We start from the raw sequence: 21,477 nt of genomic DNA on the forward strand, positions 1-21,477 counted from the left end.
TTCTCTTCTTCCAGCTCATCAAGGGCAGAACATTTGATCCCTAACCCTAAAGCATAATGAGTCTACTACTTAGATATGAGATTTTAGGCCATGGGAGATCTGAGCCTAGGAGAGGGAATGGGGGTGTGGAGGATGCTAAGGAGTCAGAAACTGAAAATAAACTTTGCCAACACCACTATTTTCTCAGGATGGCCCAGAGGCTCAGAAGTGCAGAGCAGATGCTGGGCATCGGGCAGAAGAGATCTGAGTTGTGGCTTTTGATCCTGCCTGATCAAGGCAGCAAATGACTTATGATGAGATGAGGGGTCCAGACAGTGAACTGTGAGTTCACAGGAGGGTGAGGACACAGTGGTCTGTAAATATCTGGAGAGGCTTTTGGGAGGAGTTAGGGAAATATATATAAAGTCTGGGAAACTGAAGGTTTGCTTGGAGAGTTAAGGACAAGGCCAGTTTGAATCTAGTATAATATTCTTGTAGGAGCGCGGTTCTTGACTGGGGGCTACTTTGCCTCTGAGGAGACATGGGACACTTGGTAACGTCTGAAGATGTTTTTCATTGTCATAACTGGAGGGAGAGGTGTTACTGGCATGTAGAAGGTAGAGGAAAGAGATGCTGCTGGGCATCCTACAATGCACAGCTCAGCACCCCCACAACCAAGAGCTCTCCAGTTCAACATACCTGTAGGGCTGATGCCGAGGAACCCCATTCCATGGCTTGTCACTCAATAAATGACACCTGCTATTATCGGTGAAGCCATGGGCAGGGATATAAAGTTTCTTGCTTATTGTTTGTCTTCTGAGCTAGAGATTATTATTCTCGTTTTATAAGTGAGGAAACTGAGGCTCAAGGTGGATAAATAATGGGCCCAAGGTCTCACAGTCAATACTCTATGGAACCTGGTTATGAGACCCAGTCCATCTACCCAGGGAAGTCAGCTGATTTTTCATTTGACTCCCTCAGGGTACAGAAGAAACACAGGGAACACGTCCTCCCCAGTGTCCCTCATCTAGCCCTTTCCTCTTGTTGGATCCCCCATCAGTCAGTGAGGCAGAGCTAACCCTGAATGTCTGGAATTTCATCAAGTCACATCTCTACCCAAATGCATTTAGTACTTCTCCACTGCTTCCAGGAAGGCTCTATTGATGTCTCCTAAACCTATATGTTCTCATAAAATTATAGTCAATAAATTTCTGTACTATGGCCATGTTCTTACTATAATTCACAGCATCTATTCCCTCTTTATTGTCTATCTCAGCAACAGAGTGATATCCTCACATTGCCAATAAAATCAGATAAAACACAGCAACATTAACACCAAGGTTGGCCCAGTCCAAGTCCTGGATGAACATTAGTTTCCTCCTTTCCTTCTTAGAGGAGGTGCATCTGAACCAAGTCTTCAAGGCTGAGTAGGAGTAAGCCAGACAGCCAAGATGGGGGCTGGCATCCTAGGAAGAGAAAAGAACATGTACCCAGTGTGGAGGTGTGGGAGAACATGTCGTGTCTTGGGAACCAAGGAGTGTTAGCTGAGGCTGGGGCCTGTGGAAGGGGCTGGAGAGATAAGCAGCCACCAGCTACCAGAGACAGGGATGGTCTAGGCTGAGGGGGCTGCACTTGCTCTGCAGACAATAGAGAGCTGCTGAAGGGTTTTACGCAGAGGAAGTGGTATGCTGCTATTTGCATTTTAGAAAGACCATTTTGGTGTCCAGGCAGACGGTGGACTGGAAAGGGTGGTGCTGGCACAGGGAGACCAGTGCCAGGGCTGTTCCAGTCCTGAGCAAGCCCTCCGAGTAATACCAGCCAACCGTGCTGTTGTTGCCACTGCGATGTCTTGTTTCTCCAGCTTAAGAGTACTATGAACCTTGTTTGGGCCCTGGAGTATTGGAGAAAAGACTGAAACTTGTCTGTTTAGAAACCCATAGTAGGGCATTTTCTTAACTTTATCATGCCTTCAGGAATGAAGTCAAGGAAATGAAAAAGACTCAGGTGTCAACAACAACAACAACAAATCCTTCACCCATTGTAGCATTCCACATTCCCCTCCCAGTAGCATTTCCTTCTTCCTTCACATTAACATCTTAATCCCCATGACAAGTCATTGTCTGGAGGGATGTGGAAACAAAACTGACAATATGAACTTCTGGGAGATTTTTGTCCTCAGAGACCCATCTAGGGCTCTTTGGGGCCTCTTGGCATCTACCTCTACCAGCCACAGATCCATAGTAACTGGCCAAATAGATTGAGATTCTCCACATCTTGGCACCAAGATTATGGCTTTGGTCTTCACTGAAAGTCAGCATCGATAGATAAGATGCAAAGTTACTTAAGTTCTACATAGCAACTAGGATAAATATAGTTATCTTCAGGGAGATGTCTATTATCTATTGCTGCCTAACAAGTTACTCTAGAATTGAGCATCTTGAGACAGCAAATATTTATTATGTCTCCATTTCTGTGGGTTAGGAATGTGGAAACAGCTTAGCTGGGTGGTTCTGGCAAAGGTCTTTTGTGAAGTTGCAGTAGGCTGTCAGCCAGTGCTATAGTCATCTGACACTGCGGGATCCTCTTCCAAATGCACTCACATGGCTTTGGCAGACCACAGGTCCTCTTGGCTGCTATCTGGGCACTTTAGTACCTCACCATGTGGGCTTCTCCATAGGCTATCTGAGTGCCTTTATGGCATGGCAGTTGGCTTCCCCAAGGGTGAGCCATTCCAGAAAGAGATATCACACCCAAGATGGAAGCCACAGTCTTTTTATACCTTAATCTCAGAAGTGGCACACCATCACTTCTATCGTATTTCATTTGTTAGAAGGAAGTCTCTAAATCCAGCCCACACTGAAGGAGAGAGGAGTACATCTCCACCTCTTGAAAGGAGGAAATGAACAAAGAATTTGTGGATGTATTTTTAAAAACCCTATAGGGTGGTTTTAATCTCCAAAAGTCAATATGACACAATAGTTAAGAGCACAAATTTGAGAATCATAAAGACCTACATTTAATTCTGGCTCCCACATTTGCTACTTATGCAAGTTTAGGCAAGTCATTTAACCTTTCTGTATCTCAATTTTCTAATCTATAAGAGTCTAGTCTAAGAATAGCAGATGTTTCATTGGGTTGCTTTGAGAATTAAATAATATCATGCATGTAAATTGCCTGGCAAAGAATAAGTACTACATAAATATTACTTAATTGCCATTTCAATGGGATGATATTGTCCTCCTTTCTAGAAGACAGTATAATATAGAGGTTAAGAACACAGTTTCTGGAGTCAGGCTATCTGGTTTGGGACTTTGGCTCTGCCACATTAGCTGTAAGAACTAGGGCAAATCACTTAACTCTCTTGCCCTTGATTTTCTGTAAAATGAAAATAATAATAGCTAGTGCCTGGCCATCTAATAGGTATTCAATAAATATGTGATGATTAAGGAAATAATAGACGATAGAGTGTTGTAATGACAAAGGAGTGTCTGTATATGTGTGTGTGCACATGCATGTTAAGGATGCCATACAAAGCACATGTTACTTCAAACACCTGCTGTTTAACTGGGGAGCCAAGGGGAGCTGCCCCAGTGTTTTTTGAGTGTGCCTTTGTACCCTTGAGCATGTCAGCCTACATGAGCTCTTTAGCTGTTCCATCTCTTATGAGTTGTTCTTGGTATCATTGTTTGCATTCTGTTCCACCCTGGCTTTGTTCAAGCATACTTTCTTCTTCATCTGTGCCACCTCCACCAAGAATACATTTAATTGGCTTTGCACAGAGTCTGGAGATTTGGTGACAGGAAGGGGTGGGGTAGTCATCACCTCAGAGCTGCTACATTACCTTAAATTGATTTTGCAAATGAAAGCTAAAAGCTAAGCAAAGGCGACCCATCCATTTTGCCTGAAGATGATTATAATGCTCTTTTACGGCCTTCTAAATGACAAAGCAATTTGTTACCTGCCTACATCAACATTTGCTTATATTAGCACCCGAGATGCTTGATTTTTATTAGCCCCATGTTATCATTTTATGAAGACGCAAGGGCTCAGTAAAATTAGTGTGCAAATAGAATGCCCATTTTGCATTTCCCTGTGGTCAGCAGAAATGTTGAATGCAATTGACTTGGTACTGGGTCAGGGGAGACATCCATAAAGTTAGCCTTCACCAAGGGCCTCCCTAGTGCCATTTATCATTTCTGGACTGCTGGGATAGATGGGGTCAGTGTTAGACAGTGTTTTTTAAAAGGGCTTGGTGATTTTTTTTAAGTGAAAAAGCGATATAAATACTAAGACAGCAGCTCAATTTCCATCATAATAAGATAAAATCAAGCTCTCTTGTGTAAATTGTAGATGGAAATGCAGTAGAAGGGGGATCTTCTATTGTTATTAGTGGATCCAGAATGAAACAGGGTAGTGAAAGGGCCACTGGCTGGGTGCTGGGACTTAACTCTACCACTGCTAGCTGAATGACCTTCAGCATGTCCCTTCCTTCTGTGAGCCTCATTTCCTCACCCATAAAATAGAATTAATACTGTCCACCTCACAGAGGCATGATAAAGATTAAATAACAATATGAGCCTATATTTCTTTATAAACCATCATCTACACAAGTATTTTTGTTTATTAATTCAATAGTCAGTCCTTGAGCACCTACTCCCTGCAGGGTCCTGGGAAAGACATTAGCCATACACCCATGGAAGTCGCAGTTTTTTCCTTGAGGAGCTTATATTCAGTCCAGGGAATGTTTAGGTGTCGAATTCCTCTTTAAATAATAAACTTCTTCAGGGCAGGTGAGCTTTCTCTCTCTCCCTTTGTTCCTAAAGGTGCCTAGCACAGAGCTGAGCAGAGTGAGTTCTCAAGACTATATTTTGGTTCCATGATATTTCTTGCTGCATTTCAGGGGAAGCAGTGACTCCACCCATACTGATCATCCCAATGGACAAGCAAGTCCCAAGCCTTTAGAACCAGATTTAATAGGGTTAATATTTTTAGTTTCATCTCTGACATTGGTTCATTGACTGTTGGGATAAAGAACCACGTTCAAAATAGCATGTCTCCAGCATTTCAGAAGGAGAAAGCCTATTAATTATTTCTATTCTCTCCCTCCAGATTGTCCTCAAACATTGATAAAATCCTTCAGTTCAGCCTCTCTCAATGTTCCTTTCTAAGTTTCCTTCAGGTAATTGTTGTGTTCTGTATCAATCAGCCCTTCTTCTGCCCACTGCTGAGTATCCTTCCCTAGACGTTTCTTACTGGGAATGCCATCCTTGGCTGTTGCTTTTGTCTGATGATATCTTTGCACAATAGTTCAACTTTATTATACAAATTAGACTTCCGTAGAGACAGAAAGAGCTTGAGTTCTGATTTGGAGCCACATTTTCCTACTTTTCTGCATGTCTAATAATTTTGGATGCTGGATATTGCAAATTACACATTGCTTTAACTGTCTGGATTTTGTCGTCTTCCTTGAAAGAGAGTTGGACTTTGAACAGCAAGAATTTAAGTTTCTTTTGTTCAGTTTGATCCTTCTGAGACTTGTTTTAAAGCTTTGTGAATGTGGTGGTCTAGAGTAGTTTATCCCTACCACTAAGACATTGCCTATCTGAATTCTCATTCTCCTTAGATGATCAGTGAGGACTTCCTCTTTAGCTGTGGGAATTCAAACGATTCTTAGCCCTGTGTGACCCCTAAGGACTGTGCAGTTCACAGCTCCCTGGTCATTTTTTCCTGACGTCGTGGAGAGTCACCCTATGTATGCACATCTTAGAATCCAACAAAGAATCAAGAGGACTCCTGTACAAATTTCTGGAACTCTTTTTCTGCAGAGCTTCCTCATCTCTGGTGCTCCCAGAATTTCCCAGCTACTACCTGTTGAACTTGAATCTCAGTGAGGCTTCTATGCTTTGCTCAGGAATAGCTCCCTGCCCTTTAGTCTAGAAGGGATCATCAGGCAAAAAGTCAGGGCAATCGTAGGGCATATCTCATTTATTTTCCTTCTCTCATTGATTATCTTGCATTGGCCTTGTTCAATGTCTGAAAATACTTGTGATGAATATTTTGTCCAATTTTCTAGTTGTTTAAGATAAGAGGCAAATGAAGGCCAGACAAGGGATTGGGCTCTAATCTCAGCTCCTACCACCACTTTTCAGCTGTGTGACCTTGAATAAGTTATATAACCTCCATAAGCCTCAGTTTCTGCCTCTATGAAAAAAACACATTAACAGCATGTTCCTGTAAGGATTATATATGTATATAATGTGCCAACACAAAAGGAGCTAATTAAATGGCAGATGCTACTATTACTAATATATAAATAGCCACCTTCTCTACTCCATCATTTGCTGAATGTTTACGGTGTACTATGCAATGTGTAAGCCTGTTTAATCATCACAACAACCCTCTTAAAATCCTTGTTTATAATCGATAAACAAGGATATATTGTCATCCTTGTTTGTAGATTAGAAAATGGAAACTTAGAAAGGATACACAAGTTGCCTAAGGTCACAGTCAATGGATTTGGGATTCAGCTTCACTCATGTGGCTTCCTTGGATGATTGTAAATAGTACATATTAATATAATATGATCAGTTGCACCAAAGAAAGGGAATGCAGTCTTTTAATATTGGGTAGGGACATAATTAAATTAGTCAGCAATGGCTGGACTTAATGATTCTAACCCAATGATTTAAGAGATAAATGTTAAGCATCCAGCCCATTCCCTCTGGGGTTCCCTGCCACACACCAACCACTAGACTCAGCTTTCCTTGCCCTCATTAGCAACCATCTTTCATTTTATCTTACAGACAATCTCCGGGAAGGGGCAGAGCAGAAGGTGGTATTCATCACAGGTCGAGTCCACCCAGGGGAAACACCCTCATCATTCGTGTGCCAAGGTGAGTGGCAGGATCTCATAGGTGTCCTATGCCTATACCCACATCCAACTGGGACACTGTGATGATCTCTGGGACAGTGTGACCACATGCAGAACCATTTTAAGATTAAATGGAAATTTAATGCATTTCTTTAAAGAGGTTGTACCTGATTTCCATTAGGTTGTATTTCAATAAATGTTTATTGACTAGATGTATGTATGAATTAATTAATTAATTAATGGATAGATGGATGGATGGATAAATGAACAGGGAGGGCTGAATGAAGTTATCTTGTGAAGTTATCTTATATGTGCTGTGGTGAGGAAGAGCCATACAGAATCACCTACACTCCCTAGCTTTACTTGTCTCCAGTGGTTTACAACAGCAAGAAATCTGGCCCTAGATCAATGTGTATGTTGGCAGAAGGGCTGTGAAATGGGAGGTAATGACTGAGAACTATCTCTTCACTCATTCATTCAATCATTCACTTAAACAACTTTTGAAATACCTGCCAAGAGTAAGCACACGTGGCATCAGACAACCAGAGGCAAGTAAGTCATAGTCTTTATTCTCAAGTGTTCCTCTTTATAATTGCACTCTTATTATTAAACATTTCATTCATACTATATTTAATTAGTCAGCTATAGTCAGCAATATATATGTATATTGTTGAGCAAGCTGAAGTTTAGAGAAGTTAAGTAATTTATCTCATTTTAATCTCAAAGTGACCATGAGGTCAAAGAGATATGAAACGCCTGTGGAGGTTCTATAACTCAAGGGAGGTGGCACACTGCAGTGGAAGCCTCTGAGGATTTGAAATCAGGCAATCTTGAGGTCAGGTATTGGCTGTGCCACGTTCCAGCACTGTGACTTCAGTTTCCTCAAATATAAAACAATACTACCCAGGCAGGTTGTTATGAAGCTGGCATGAGATGAACGTAAACAGCATACCCAGTCCTGTGCCTGGCACACAGCAGGCACTCAGCAGATGTTACCTCCTTCCCCATGGGAATCTGAGAAGATGAAGCAGGTAATCTGCTTAGTAAACTATCAAGCACTGTGCAAATAAATATGGGCTTTATTTTCCCAGTTCGTATTCTTACAACGCTTTAGTTAGGCACGATTGCCTTCCTCTTTTTTTCAGATGAGGAGACGGAGTTTCAGGGAGGCAGTGACTTGCCCAAAGCCAAGCAGCTTGTAAGATGCATGGCTGAGGCTCCAGTCGCTACAGCCGACTCCTTAGCATTCTCACTTTGGCCTTCCTCCTCCCCAGCATTGTCCTTGCAGTAACCCTTGAGGTCCCTCCTGGGTTTACCAACCCCTTTACTTGCAGCCATCTGTCAGTTACTAAACTTGGCAGCAGATCTCTTCCCCCAGCTGATTGGATGTAACTGCTTTGTCCTTGTTTGTAAAAAGACAGTAGACTTACCATCAATATGTTCATCTCTAGGAGCCCAGACCCCGTGCTCACCTCTCCTGTGGGCAGTAGACAGAGAGCAGGGTCACTATCCCATTTCACAGATAAGGACTGAGGCAGGGAGGAATTGAATGGATCTCAGGTGCTCTCTGATGACCCTGTTTACTAAAAGGGAATCTTTGGATGGTGCTGAGTTAATACACTTAATGGCGTTCTGTAGGTTTTCAATAAATGTCTATTCCTTGACAGAGTCTTTCAATGCCTGCCTGCTGGCTTCTCAAAATAAACTCCAACTCCCAGGCATGATATTCCCAGCCCTCTGACATCTGGCTCTCACCTGGTTCTCTGGCCTCAGCCTCATACACTCAGCTCCACATAGCTGAAACCTTGAGTGAGCAGTCTTCTCTTGACCAGTGCACCTTTACACCTGCTGCTCCCTCCGCCTAGCAGGCCCTACACCTGCTCCTTGCCACCTGGCAAGCCCCGTCCATCTCACAGGGTTAATTTTAAGTGCCCCCACTGTGGGCTCCCCTGGTCCACTCCCTCTTGCCACCTGCGTTGTGCCTGCATTGTGGATCTAAAGACGGCCATCATCTTTATTGATAATGGTCATCTCTATTGCCCTGATTTATTATCATATACTTGACTTATATTTGTTTTTCCCCCTTTAAACCACAAGCTGTATAAGGTCTAGGACTGGTCTCCAACTGTCATTTTCCACATCTGTCAAATGGGGTTATCTTGTTCATCTTATGGGGCTGCTGTGAGGAACAAATGCTGTGTTGAACTCACAAAGAGCAGCCTCAAGGTTACACAGTCATTAAATAGTGGAGTGGGGCTTTTAACCTAGGTCTAGCTAACTCCCAAGGGTGTACATGCTCCCTTGTCGCACTCAGGGATGGGAACTACTAGAAGGTGAAGTCTTGTACCTGAAAAAACTCAGAGTTCTGACCACCCCACAACAATTGATGTGCATTTTACAGATCGGGATACGGAGCCTCAGGGAAGTACAATGGCTTACCCAAAGTCACACGACTAATTCACCATAAGTGTGGTTCTGGAGTCCATCTCCCCAGTCCTGTTTCTCATCTTTCCCTGCCTCTGTATCTGCCCCATGAGACACACAATTCATACTTCCTTGAGGCAGTGTAAGAGGCATCATTACCCCACTTTACTAATGTAGGACTGAGGCATGGTCTTTCCTGAGGGTGTCTCAGCTACATGTAGACAGCCCGATCACAGCCCCACAGGGCACAGCTGGGGGTTTCTTCCTCAGTCATAGTCCTAAACTTGTCCATCATCCCTCAGCCCCCATCAGCCCACCTTCTTCTGGGGATAGCAGGCAGGTCCAAGGTGTGGACAGATGCTGAGATACCTTCAGTTCTGTTAACTCTTCCACATTAACTGGCTCAGTGACCTTGAGCAGGGAACAGGCATGTGAGGCCAGTTGTGACAATCTGGCTGGGACCACGATTCTTGCCGCCGAGCTGCTGATGCATGTGCTGCTGGGAGTAGAGTGAAGTCCTGTCGCCACATAGCTCTAGAAGGGGTGGCAGTAAGGGTGGCAGGGCTCAGATTCCTCAAGACTCTGCTTGTTGGTAGGATGCTTACTCTGCTACCCCAAACGCTGCTCATGACCTCTGTGAGGCCAAACTATCCTGTTCTCCAGTGACCATGGGAGAGGTCAGAGGAGCTCCCGTGTGGCCCTGTGGCCAGTCATGTGAGAGCGCCATCCCTCAAGCTGCTACGCTGCTAAGCATGAATTGCAGCTCCTCCCCTTACTACAGTGTAACCTTGGGAAAACCAGAAAATCTCCTTATGCCTCAGTTCTTTTATCTCAAAAGGGAAATAATAATAGAAATCCTGCCTCACAGGGTTGTTGTGAAGACGGACACAGTTCATATCCATCGAGCATTTAGCATGGTGTCTGGAATAGAGAAAGCACTAAATAAGTTCCAGTAGTAGGGGAGGAGCTAGCACTAATGGAGCGCGTGGCCGGTGCCAGGGCCTCCGTGAGGCACTTTGTACGTGGTTCCTCTAATCCTTCTCTGAACCAAACCCAGGTGTGGGCCTCCCAGACTGTGGGCCTCAACTCTTCCTCGTCACCTTCCTGAGAGTGCCATTAGCTGAGCTCTGCTCACCTGGAGGGTCACCTTGCAAGCCAGGAGCTTGGCCTGAACCAGACCTAGACCTTGTTGACCTTGTTTCTGACTCCTGGTCAAGTGTATGCTCTTTCACTGACTCTTCCTGGGACTTTGGGGCCAACTTTCATTGAAAATTTCCATCTGTAGAGTACTTTGTCCTCTCCAGACCCTTTATCGTTGAATTAATGAAACCAGCACTTATGAAATGCTACTGTGGGGAGCCACGCCACGCTCTGGAGGGCAGCAGGGGAAGTGGGCACAGCTGTGGCTTTGGAGTTTGATGGGCCTGAGTTTGAGCCTACTAATTCCATCTAGCTAGGGGACTTTTCTAAGTCCTTGCCTCTCATAGCCCCTATTTCCTGACCTGCAAAATGGGGACAGCAATGTCTTTCTCAAGGGGCTGCTTGAGAGAGTTTCATGAGATAATGTAGGTCAATGGTGGGTCAGCACCAGGCACAGATAGGTGCCTGACCAGTACCCACACACCCCTCTTCACCTTCGCTCTTCCACAGAAATTCCACCAGGTCACTAGGCAGCTCTCAGCTCTTATTTTCAGAACAGTCCAGGGATTCACTGGATGTCACCTGGTAAGTTTGTGGTGGAGTGGGGACTAGGTCCAGATCGCCTGCCTCCCAGCCTGAGCCCTGCTGCTACATGCCAAGGTGCCCATCAGGGCCTAGACTATGGAGACAAAGAGCTGGCCCTCTCCCAGAAGTTCACTCCTCAGGGTTATTTTGTGGGAGTAAGAGGAGGAAGGAGGATTGTGCACACGCACACACACACACACACACACGCACACACCATGCTCTCATAACTACCAATATCTCCAGACACTGGGACCAAGCACAGCTTCGTACTTCCTGTAAATGAGGTAGTGACCTTTGCTCCTCCCCCATTCTGCTTTCCTCCCACCTCTCTTCTTCACCTGTTCTTCCTCTTCTCCTCAATATCCCAAACAGCTTCCCACTATAGGTGTGGTGCTACATCCACTAAGGGTTTGTGACGGGGCCTTTCACTTTTCTAGGCTTCTGTCTCTTCATCTGTGAAATGGGCAGAGTTGGGAGCAGGAGGGTGAGGACTTATACTCTGTGAACTTTAGGGTCATCAGGGGCAGACTCCCTTGAGTCCATAATTCGAGGCCCTTGGACTCAGCTGAGGGCAGACAGGGGTCCTGTGCCAGGTCAAGGGAGGGCCTAGAGTGGCTGCTATTGTGCAAATCACACACTGGGCCAAGCAGAGACCTCAAACTGTCTTGCTTCAAACCTTGGCTCTTCCCACTACAGTATGCTGCCTCTGAACAGATAACAGAAACAATAAATTTTGCACAGAATTCTCTAGAGAGAAAATCATGCAGGCATATGCAAATTATTCCACAAATCACATGCAAATAGACTCCTTGCTCTTTGCATCTTGTCTTCATGGACGGAGCACTGCTCTGAAGCCAGCAGAACTGGGTCTGAATCCCAACTAGGTTCCTGTGAGGCACTCAGCAAGTGATGCCACACCCTGACTTTCTTTCCCAGTCTGTGAAATGGAGCCAATAGAATTACAAGTCAGTCCGGCTAATGAATGTACAGTAGTTAGTCATGGGTCGATCTTTATTCACTCACTTCATACATAGGTCTTGAGTACTTTCCCTGTGCCAGGCACTGAGCTGGGCACTAAAAATACAGTGGCAAAGAAAGGAGACCTGTTTCTGCTGTCTTGGAGCTCATGGCCTGGAGGGAAGACAGACTTAAACCACAGTGTAAGTTGAAGTAAGCCTCAATCCCGAAAGAGAAGTGCAGGAAATGTAACTTTCTTCTTTTTCTATAACTGAATTCAGTTTCTATTTTGAGGCCCCTTCCTGCCAGGGGCCAGAAACTTAAACTCATTTATGTTCCTCAAGATTGGGTGCTTTCAGCAAAGAGTTCTGATGCTCTCAGGGTAGCAGGCAAATCATCATATCATTGGTGGCACCATCTATCCACACTGTTTGCTTTCCACCCACTGCACCTCATGACTCTCTGGGCCTTGGCTGCTGCAGAGCCCCTGCAGGTCACTACCATGTTCCACCCTGGTTCCTGACAGAAGGCTGCTTTACCTCTGCCAGCTGTCTCTGCTATGCCTGCACCCTACCTCCACCTCTGTCTTGCCTTCAGGAGGCCCTGCCCTGCAGTATTCCTTGCCTCTAAGCAGCATTCCATGCTGCAGCCAGACGGAGCTCTCCAAAGACCATATCTGACCCAGGCTGAAAACCTGGCAATAGCTCTATAGTCCCCTTCAGGTTTTTTCAGCTGGAACAGCAAATCCTTGTTCATCTCTCCATTCCCATGCCTACAGCAAGCCAATAAAGAGCAATGATGAAAACAATGCATGTATACATTTACTGTGTACCACTTTGCTTATATCATCTCATGTAAATCCTCACAAGAACCCAGAAGTAATTCTTATTCTCCCCTTTGTAATTGATGAGGAACCTGGGGAACTGGGACGTTAAGGCCACACAGCAAATGACTGGCAGAGAGAGGCGTCAAACTCAGATGATCCAGTTTCAGAGTCTGTGCTTTTGACCATGAAGCCAAGGCCCTGGAATTGAAAAGCTTTTCGTTACCGACAGACCATCTCTTTTCTTACCCCGGCCTGGACACTTTTCCCTGGCACCCCTTTCTTTTTATTTTATTTTTAAATTTTAGATTCAGGGGATACATTAGCAGGCTTGTTACGTGGGTAAATAGTGTGATGCTGAAGTTTGGATTTCTAATGATCCCATCACCCAAGCAGTGAACATAGTACCTGATAGGTAGCTTTTCAGCCCTTGCCTCTTCCCTCCTGCCCCTCTATATGAATCCCGGGTTTATGGTTCCCTTGGTGTCCATGTGCACCCCACGTGTAGCTCCCACTTATAAGTGAGAACATGCAGTATTTGGTTTTCTGTTTCTGTGTTAATTCACTTAGGATAATGGCCTCCAGCTGCATCCATGTCGCTGAAAAGGACATGATTTTATTCTTTTTATGGCTGCATCCTGGCACCTCTTTCATCTGGCTCCACTCTACTCATTTTTTAAGTCCCCTTTCCAGGCCCCTGCCGGGTCCCCACAGCTATGTGCTGTTCCCATCAGAGCCTTTACCAGTCAGTGGGGAGTTGCTTCCTTACTGTGCACCCCTCTGAGGCAGGACCATCTTAGGCATCTTGAAATGCCCAGAATTTGGTGTGCCAATGAATGTTTGTAGAATGAAATGAGTGATGATCAGTTCAACTAATCCCACACAGTCAAAGTTGTATGAATTCCTGGAGCAATCCATCAATAGGCATTTGTAAGCACCTACTATGTGCCCAGTCCTAAACCAAACACTCTAGGAGAAAAAATTAACAATAAATATCAGCCTCAGTTGAGGTTTGGCTAGAGAGGTTCATCCTGGTCTGTGGGAAGTTGGGACAGGGTAGTGACCTCTAACTTCCAGCTTTAATATCAAATCCTCTACCACTTTTCCATCTCTTCTGGCCTCTCTGGCTTCCAACCTCCCTGTCAACCTGCCTTTTCCCCAGCTTCCTGATTAAATCAGCTTGAAGAAGAGGACCTGGCAAACTTGTTTACAGAAGGGACAAAGGCTGATCTCAAGGAGGTTGATGGCGTCTTCCAGCAGGAGGGAGATTATTCTCCTCACCTGACAGATGATGCTTCTACTTTTGGTGGAGAGGAATAAAATAGATGGAATCATATGATGTCAGTGTGGGATGTATCCTTGAGAATTATTTAGTTCTTTCTCCTAATTTTAAAAATAAGCATAGACCCAGAGGCTTTCTACAGGTCACCCAGTAACTGAGCCAAAACTAGAACCCAGGCTCTGTTTTGATTTGTTGGCTTCTGCCATTCAGTATCCTTGTCTCCAAATTTCATTGTTAGTCAACTTCGCAGACTAGGTCTCCTACTTCTAAAACTAATCCTGTTTTTAACTACCCATTGCCTTTCAACCTTTGATCTAAGTGAGTTTATGGAAGCATGCCACAATTTTCAGGTACTGTGTTAAGCAGCTAACACAGGATCTCTAACACAAGTACACAACAGTCTTCCAGATTAGGTATTATTATCCCTATATCAAGAAGAGAAAACTAGTCAGGGAAAGCTAGTCAGTAACTTCTCTAGCTAACACTCAGTTAAGATTTGAACTCAGGTCCTGAGACTTTCTGCTCCCCTGGTCCCTCTGCTTTCTTGGTCCATCCAGTGCTTTTGGCCCTTGGCCAAGGATGGCATTTTCTCTCCACTCTTACATGCCCTCACAGTCTTCCTCATACTCCTCTCCCACCACAAAAAAATAATAATAATAATAAATAAAAAAGTAAAAGAAAAGAAAGATCTCCTTATTTCCTGATGAATGGGAATGATTTTGAATTGTATCTGACCTCAAACCAACAGATGAGTCTAAAACCTCCCCTCTCCTTGCCCCACACCCACCCTAGGAGAGGGAGCTCTGGGCAGCTGCAGCCTCTGGTCTGCCTTTGTTTTCTCTCATTCTTTTATTAGCTGCCTAATTGGCAGCCCAATTAATCTGTTCATCTGTGAAGGAGGATGGATCACAATAAGCTACTCCATTTCCAGAAGCCATTCTCTGAGGCAGTGTGGCCAGGCCCTGAGCGTGGGCTGGCTCCTTGATGGAGGGCCACCCCGGGAGCCGGGGTCAATTAGTGGACAGATTAAGCAATTATTAGCCCCTAACAAGGGCGCCTGGCATCATTACCCTGCCTGTTTACTGGCAAACTGCAGCTTTAATATGAGGACCAACAAATAAATTAGGGCATCTGGTCTACTGCCGCGTTAGCCGAGAAGTAAATGATGTCCAACTGGCTTTCGGCTGCCTATGGATTCTCAACCTTGGCCTAATGAAAAGTCTGAGATGTCCCTCACCGGTCACAGAAGCTCTGGAATGTGCTCTGGAGTGAGTTATCATTCCAAGAGCTGAGTGCCTGCACTGGGCACTTGTTCTTAGTTACCCTGCTGCCTTCCTCCTGCCATCTGTCAAAACCTACCTTTCTGACAGGGCTTAGCTCAAAGGTTTCCTTCTTGATGCCTTTCTTGCTCTCTCCAACAGGAATGGGGCCCCACGTCTGTATTGTGGGAGGGTTTGTCATTCTCCTATCATTTTCTGGCATTATAGTAATTTCATGGAATGCTAGAGTGCCATTTTGCCCATTTTCTTTTTCAGGTATCTGATGAAAGAGTAGAAACGTGGGGGAGATAAGAGAGTTATTTGTTTTCTCACCCCTCTTCTATGGGTAGATGCAGGCTGTAACCAGAAGGATATCAAGGAGGGAGTGACAGGATCAGATTCACACTTTCAGAAGATCCTTCTGGCTGCTGCGATGAGGGCTCATTTCAGAGGTGGTGGCTGTTATCCAGGCCAGGTGTGATGGTAGCCTGGGTTAGAAGACAGGCAGTGGGATGGAGAAGAGGGGAAGATTTGCTCCATTCAAGAAAGGGACATGGGGACTGCCTGGCAGTAGGAAAAATGTCATGGAGACAAATTTCTAAATTTGGTGACTGGAAGGCAGGGTGATTTTAGTGCCAGTGAGAAGCCGGGAGGGCAATCATCCCTGGAATCCTGGAACAGAGGATCTTCAAAATAGGGAAACAAGCACATTTGGGATACATGAAAGAAACCTCCTTCTGCTCATGTGACTTTGGCTGAAATGCTTTTCCTCTCTGCTTCTTGATGTGCCTATCAGCTAAATGAGCGTTTAAATCCCTAAGGACCTCGACCCTGTGATTATCACATCTGATGTCAATGTTTAACTAAGTGTGCCTATTAGAAAGCATCTCTTAGTTCACTGTATAGTGCTGGCCCACCTCTCCCCATCTCTGTCTGACGAAACTCGGTGGGCTCTCAAAGCACAGCTCAAATGTCATCATTCTCGGAAGCCCTCCCAGTTCTCTACAGCAGGAAATGCTCTCTCCCTACTGCCCATGGGCTTCAATGTTACGTCGTCAACTGTCTCTTGGAAATGCAAATGTATTTGTAAATATATTTTATACAGATAACACGTAGTCTATAACCACACACCCACAGTGGCCAATAACAACACAGGCCAAAATCACCTATTGAGCTCCTCTTATTTTCCAAGCTGAGAAAAATGTGTTTCCTTCTTCTTGAAATGCTTTGTTGTTAAACCTGACTCTTCTCTTTCCCTAGGGATCATTGACTTCCTCGTAAGCCAGCACCCTATTGCCCGTGTCCTCCGAGAATACCTGGTCTTCAAGATCGCACCAATGCTCAATCCTGATGGAGTCTACCTGGGCAATTACAGGTAAGCAACTGGGGAGAATGCTTGGAAGCAGGTAGTCATAGGATGGTGGTACGGAAGCAAGAAAAAATATGGGATATATTTTTTAAGGAAGAATTTTGAGGCTGCCCATGAGTTCATTAGAGAAAGTTTCTCCCTGGCTCTTGAGAATGTGGTTAATTAGCTTTGGCTGTTTCATGCACAGCCACCTAAGGTCACTTGCTGGGGTTTTCTGGAGAGCTCACTGGGCCAGGAATCAGGAGACCTGTTTTCAGTTTTGGCATCTACTTTTTGTATAACCTTGGGGGATCCACTTTTCCCTCTCTGATGCTCAGTTCCTCTTGCATAATGGAGACAATAATTACTTACCTGAAAGGGCAGTTGTGAGAGCTTCAAAAGAAATGGTGGGAAGGAATGTGCTTTGCAGAATATCGTGTGGTAGTTATAATGATGACTCTTTTGTTGTGTTTCTTCTTGGAGAATATCGATGAAGGAGAATAGAATCCCAGGACATCTGAACAGCATTTCTCTTCATTGTTGGCATACCAGCCAGCCCCACACTCACTCATGCACTCAAATCTTGAACTCCCTTTCTCCTGGCTTAGCACCATAATTTACAGCCTAAAATTCCACTGCCCAGAAGATTATCTGCCAAAAGAACAATGGCTCATTTGAGATAGATAGTGTTATTGCCCTTATTTCACATTAAGGTAACTGACTTGCCCAAAGTCACACAGCCCATAAATCATTGACTAACTTCACCATCCAAATTATACAGTTTTCAAGCTCTTTAGGCCCAAGACTTTCAAGATGACATTCAGACCCCCCAGCTTTGCATGCAAGGCATTGTCTGCCCTGCTGCCTGTGTGTCCACCATCTTGCCTCACCTCTTCTCCTCTCCTCCTAGAACAGGTGCTGTAGCTGCACTGAGCAAAGCCCAGTTCCCCAGACATGTCCTATTGGTTCCTGATACCTTACTTTCATACAGGCTGCCTGCTCACCAGAAACCCCTCATCCCTTCTTCATCCGATTAATTCTTTGCAACTTAGTTCATGTTCCTTATTCTGGAAAACATCCCCTTAAACCCCAAACAGAATTGGCCACTCTCTTCTCTGAGTTCTCACAGGCCTGGTTATTTATTTGTTTGTGTATTTGTTTATTTGTTTGAGACAGGGTTGTGCTCCATCGCCCAAGTTGGAGTGCAGTTGTGCAATCATGGCTCACTGCAGCCTTGACCTCCTGGATTCAAATGACCCTCCCACTGCAGCCTTCCAAGTAGCTAGGCATGAGCCACTGTAGCAAGCAGGCCTGGTTATCGAACAACTCTTGTTCCACTGCATGTCCTCCGCTGTCCTTAAAGCTACTGGAGGGTGGAGACTGAACCTTAATGGCCCTTGTGTCCCTCATGCCTAGCAGCAGGGATCAGCACATAGTAGATGCCTAAAAAGTGTTTGATGAATATGAGAGAATGAGAAGGATGACTTTACTGATGAAGAAACTGAGTCCCAGAGATGAAACAGTACCTACTCAGTCCGTGGCCTAACTCAGACCAGAACCAGATCTCCTGACAGCGAGTCAGGCTTGTTTTACACAGAGTTGGTTTACTGCTTTCCAAGAGCATGGCAACTGGGTCCAGAGGGGTACTCCTGGGTGTGAATTAGAGAGAGCCCATGAGATGCCTGAAGCCTTCATTAAAGACAGTTTTGCTTCCACTCTTAATTGGCTGAAGTGATGGTTCATTAGCATTCACAAGTTTTGTGGCTTGTTGCAGGCCTGAGAGCGATGCTTTTCCACCTTCCATGGACAGAGTGTACTGTTAGCAATAATAGTGGTAGAAAGACCATTTGATTTATGTTAATGTTTCTGTTTAATTACAAGAGCAGTGGTCAGAGAGAGGTCAATACTTCTCTCCACACATTTATTTATGTCATCATCTGCTGTCTCAGGAAGGACTAGCTTGAAGGAGGTCAGTGACCTTGGCCAAAATGCCTCCCCTCTCAGGGCTTTAGATGGACACTGAGATGGTGATGAGGGCTAGATGCCTTCTACATGTGTTCAAGCCCCAGATTTTGTGATTTAGGGACTCCATGATAAAAGATTTCCACCCCTCAGAAATGGTTTTACACTGAAGCTTCAACCCCCAACATTCTCCTAGTGAGAATATGTGATTCTCATTATGAGAGTTGGAGAGCAACTCTAACCACAAACATTAATGCTATTGCTAAAACTGTACAACAAAGAGCCGATTAATCATGAGAATTCACTACTTAAAGCTTTAGAGAAAATTTTTTAAAAAATTAAGGCTCATAATTGAGAACTTCAAGGTGCCTTAGAGGTCCCCTAGACCAGCCACACTACTCTCTAGAGCAATACTTCTACGGTTTGGCAAGACTTGGCAAGGCAGTATGGAGGGAAAAATTCAGAGTTCAGATAAGTTTAGGAAACACAGAGTTAAGCAAAGTTAAATGTGTTCTTTTATAATATGACTTTTCAGAATTTTGAATATGCTTATAAACATAGGGAATCTAAGAGGGGAAGTAGTACTCAGTGTTTCCCGAAGATAAGTGAGAGGGGTCCACATCCTCCCTGTAACCAGTGTTAGGGTTTCTGAAACACATTTTGGGAAATGCCACTCCAAGAATTCTACTTGCCAATCCAATGGCTTGTGAAGCACTCACACACTAATCTCATTTAATCCTCATAATTCTGTGATGGAGGAACTTTGTTAAAGTTTTTCTAAATTCAAATAATAACAATCTACTCAATCTAGCTTGAGTACAGGAGGAAAGGTGGCGAGTGGGGAGGAAGAGAGGGAAGGAGGCAAAGAAGGGAGGGAGGGAGGGAAGAAGGAAGGAAGGAAGGAAGGAAGGAAGGAAGGAAGGAAGGAAGGAAGGAAGGAAGGAAGGAAAGAAGGAAGGAAGGAAGGAAGGAAGCAAGCAAGCAAGGAAGGAAGGTTGGTTGGTTGGTTCTCAGAATTCTAGTGCAGTAAAGAGAGCCAGACTTCCCAGGAACTGATCAAATTGCTGGAAACATGTTGGAAGACAGGTGGCCAGGTCTTTGCCTCTCTCTCATGCTCGTTTGCTTTCATTCTCTCAACATCTCCCTCTGGAGGTGCAGACTCTCAAGCCTCAGAGAAGTTAAGTCATCCCCCTGAGGTCTGTGGCCTGTGAGGAGTGGGCAGGGATGCAGGTGTGCCTGATCTAGCCCTGCTCCTCTCTGCAGTCCCACACTCTCTCTGTAGCCAGCACCAGGCCTGCCAGACCCTGGGAGGAGAACTAAAGACAGGCCTGCCCTGAGGCACCTCACTCTGCTGGCTAGAGAGATGGTTCAACACGCCAGTTCCCTGCAATGTGAGATGGGAAGGCAGGAGCTTGGAAGGAGTAAAGGTCAGTGGTTGAGAAAATGGACTTGGGTGTCAGGTCAGATTTAAATTCTGCTCTGCCACCTACCTGCTGTATGACCCTGGGTAAATTACATGGCCTCATTAAGCTTCATTTTTCTCATCTGTAAATGGAGATGCTATAGAGTTATGAGGCTTTTGTGAGATAATGCATTTAAAGCACAGTGCTAAGCACACTGTAAGTTATAAATAAATATTTTTTCCTCCTTCTCTTCCTCCTCCTCACTCCTCCACATTAAAGAAGCATATAATCCAATCTAGGAAGGTTGGTCAGGGAGATTTCCCAGATTTCATCAGCTAAGTTTAGATTTAATAATACAAGTACCTATTCTATGGCATTTATAGTGAACTAGAGAAGGTACACTCTAGAATTTAATAGCAATGGATGGCCACTATACCGTGATAGATCAAGCTCTTTATGTTAAAGAACAGCACCATTTTCTAACTAGACTACTGTATATGATACCAGACTATGGGTTTACAGTAAGAGTATATGGAGCCTATACTAAAGTTTATAGCAACAATATATGGCAACTGTAGTATACACTATGGTACCTATCTTTAACAATTGTGTTGGATGATATAACAATGGATAACAGTTACCTTATACAGTAAAAGCACAGAGCAACTATACACTCTGTCTTACTTACTGCACTCCGATTACAATGGCCTTCTTTTCATTTCAGGTCTTAGGTTTAACACCACTTCACAGAAAGGCTTTTCCAGGGCTTGCAATATACAGTGGGTCTCCCATTACACTCTTTCATAGCACCCTATACTCTCCCTTTATGGCTCTTGCCCTAATTTGTAATTATGTGTTTTTTTATGTGACTATTTGTTTAATGATTGTCTTCACCTTAGACTGTAAACTCCATGAAGTCAGGACTTTGTTTACCTTGTTCTCTGTATCCCCAGTACCTGGCAAATGGGCTCTTGAAATATATTTTATTTTTCTAGTCACTGACCTGAAGTTCACATATATGTTTCCAGAATGAACAAATGAACTAAACAATAGTGTTTAGTGATTGTGTGATGGCACAAAGCTACAGTGCCCCATGTAGAGTAACTAGGGCCAGATGCAGTCAGCCCCCAACCCGTTACCTTCATCTGCATGGCCTCCTGGCCCAGTTGTTTTAACTGTATGTTGTTGTGACAGGAATACTGCTATGCTTTAACCTGATGAGTTGCTGTTATAATTTAACAAACTGGATTCTCAGCCATGCTTAGTTATTGCATGGAGCAATAGGCACTTACAAAACCACATTTCATCATACAACAGCAACCAAAAAAGGAAAGCCAGTTTTTACTGTATCCATTTAAGCCATGGGGAAACAGGCTGAGAAGGTGAAGAGCCATGTTCAAGGTCATAGGGTGCATCCAGGGACTCTCCACACTCCCACACATTG

The 21,477-nt window shown here is 44.5% G+C and overlaps 1 protein-coding gene across 4 annotated transcripts in view; it reads left to right on the top strand.

Moving 5' to 3' along the window:
• Positions 1 to 21,477, top strand: part of LOC103224854 (AGBL carboxypeptidase 4) — a 1,478,618-nt gene that overhangs the window by 1,338,180 nt on the left and 118,961 nt on the right. For all 4 annotated transcript variants that reach the window (XM_073007314.1, XM_073007316.1, XM_073007315.1 and 1 more), the window contains exons 7-8: positions 6,783 to 6,872; positions 16,581 to 16,695. In XM_073007314.1, coding sequence (XP_072863415.1) covers positions 6,783 to 6,872; positions 16,581 to 16,695 — 205 coding nt within the window. The remainder of the gene's footprint in view (positions 1 to 6,782; positions 6,873 to 16,580; positions 16,696 to 21,477) is intronic.

Source organism: Chlorocebus sabaeus, chromosome 20 (assembly GCF_047675955.1).
Source record: "Chlorocebus sabaeus isolate Y175 chromosome 20, mChlSab1.0.hap1, whole genome shotgun sequence".
NCBI lineage: Eukaryota > Metazoa > Chordata > Mammalia > Primates > Cercopithecidae > Chlorocebus > Chlorocebus sabaeus.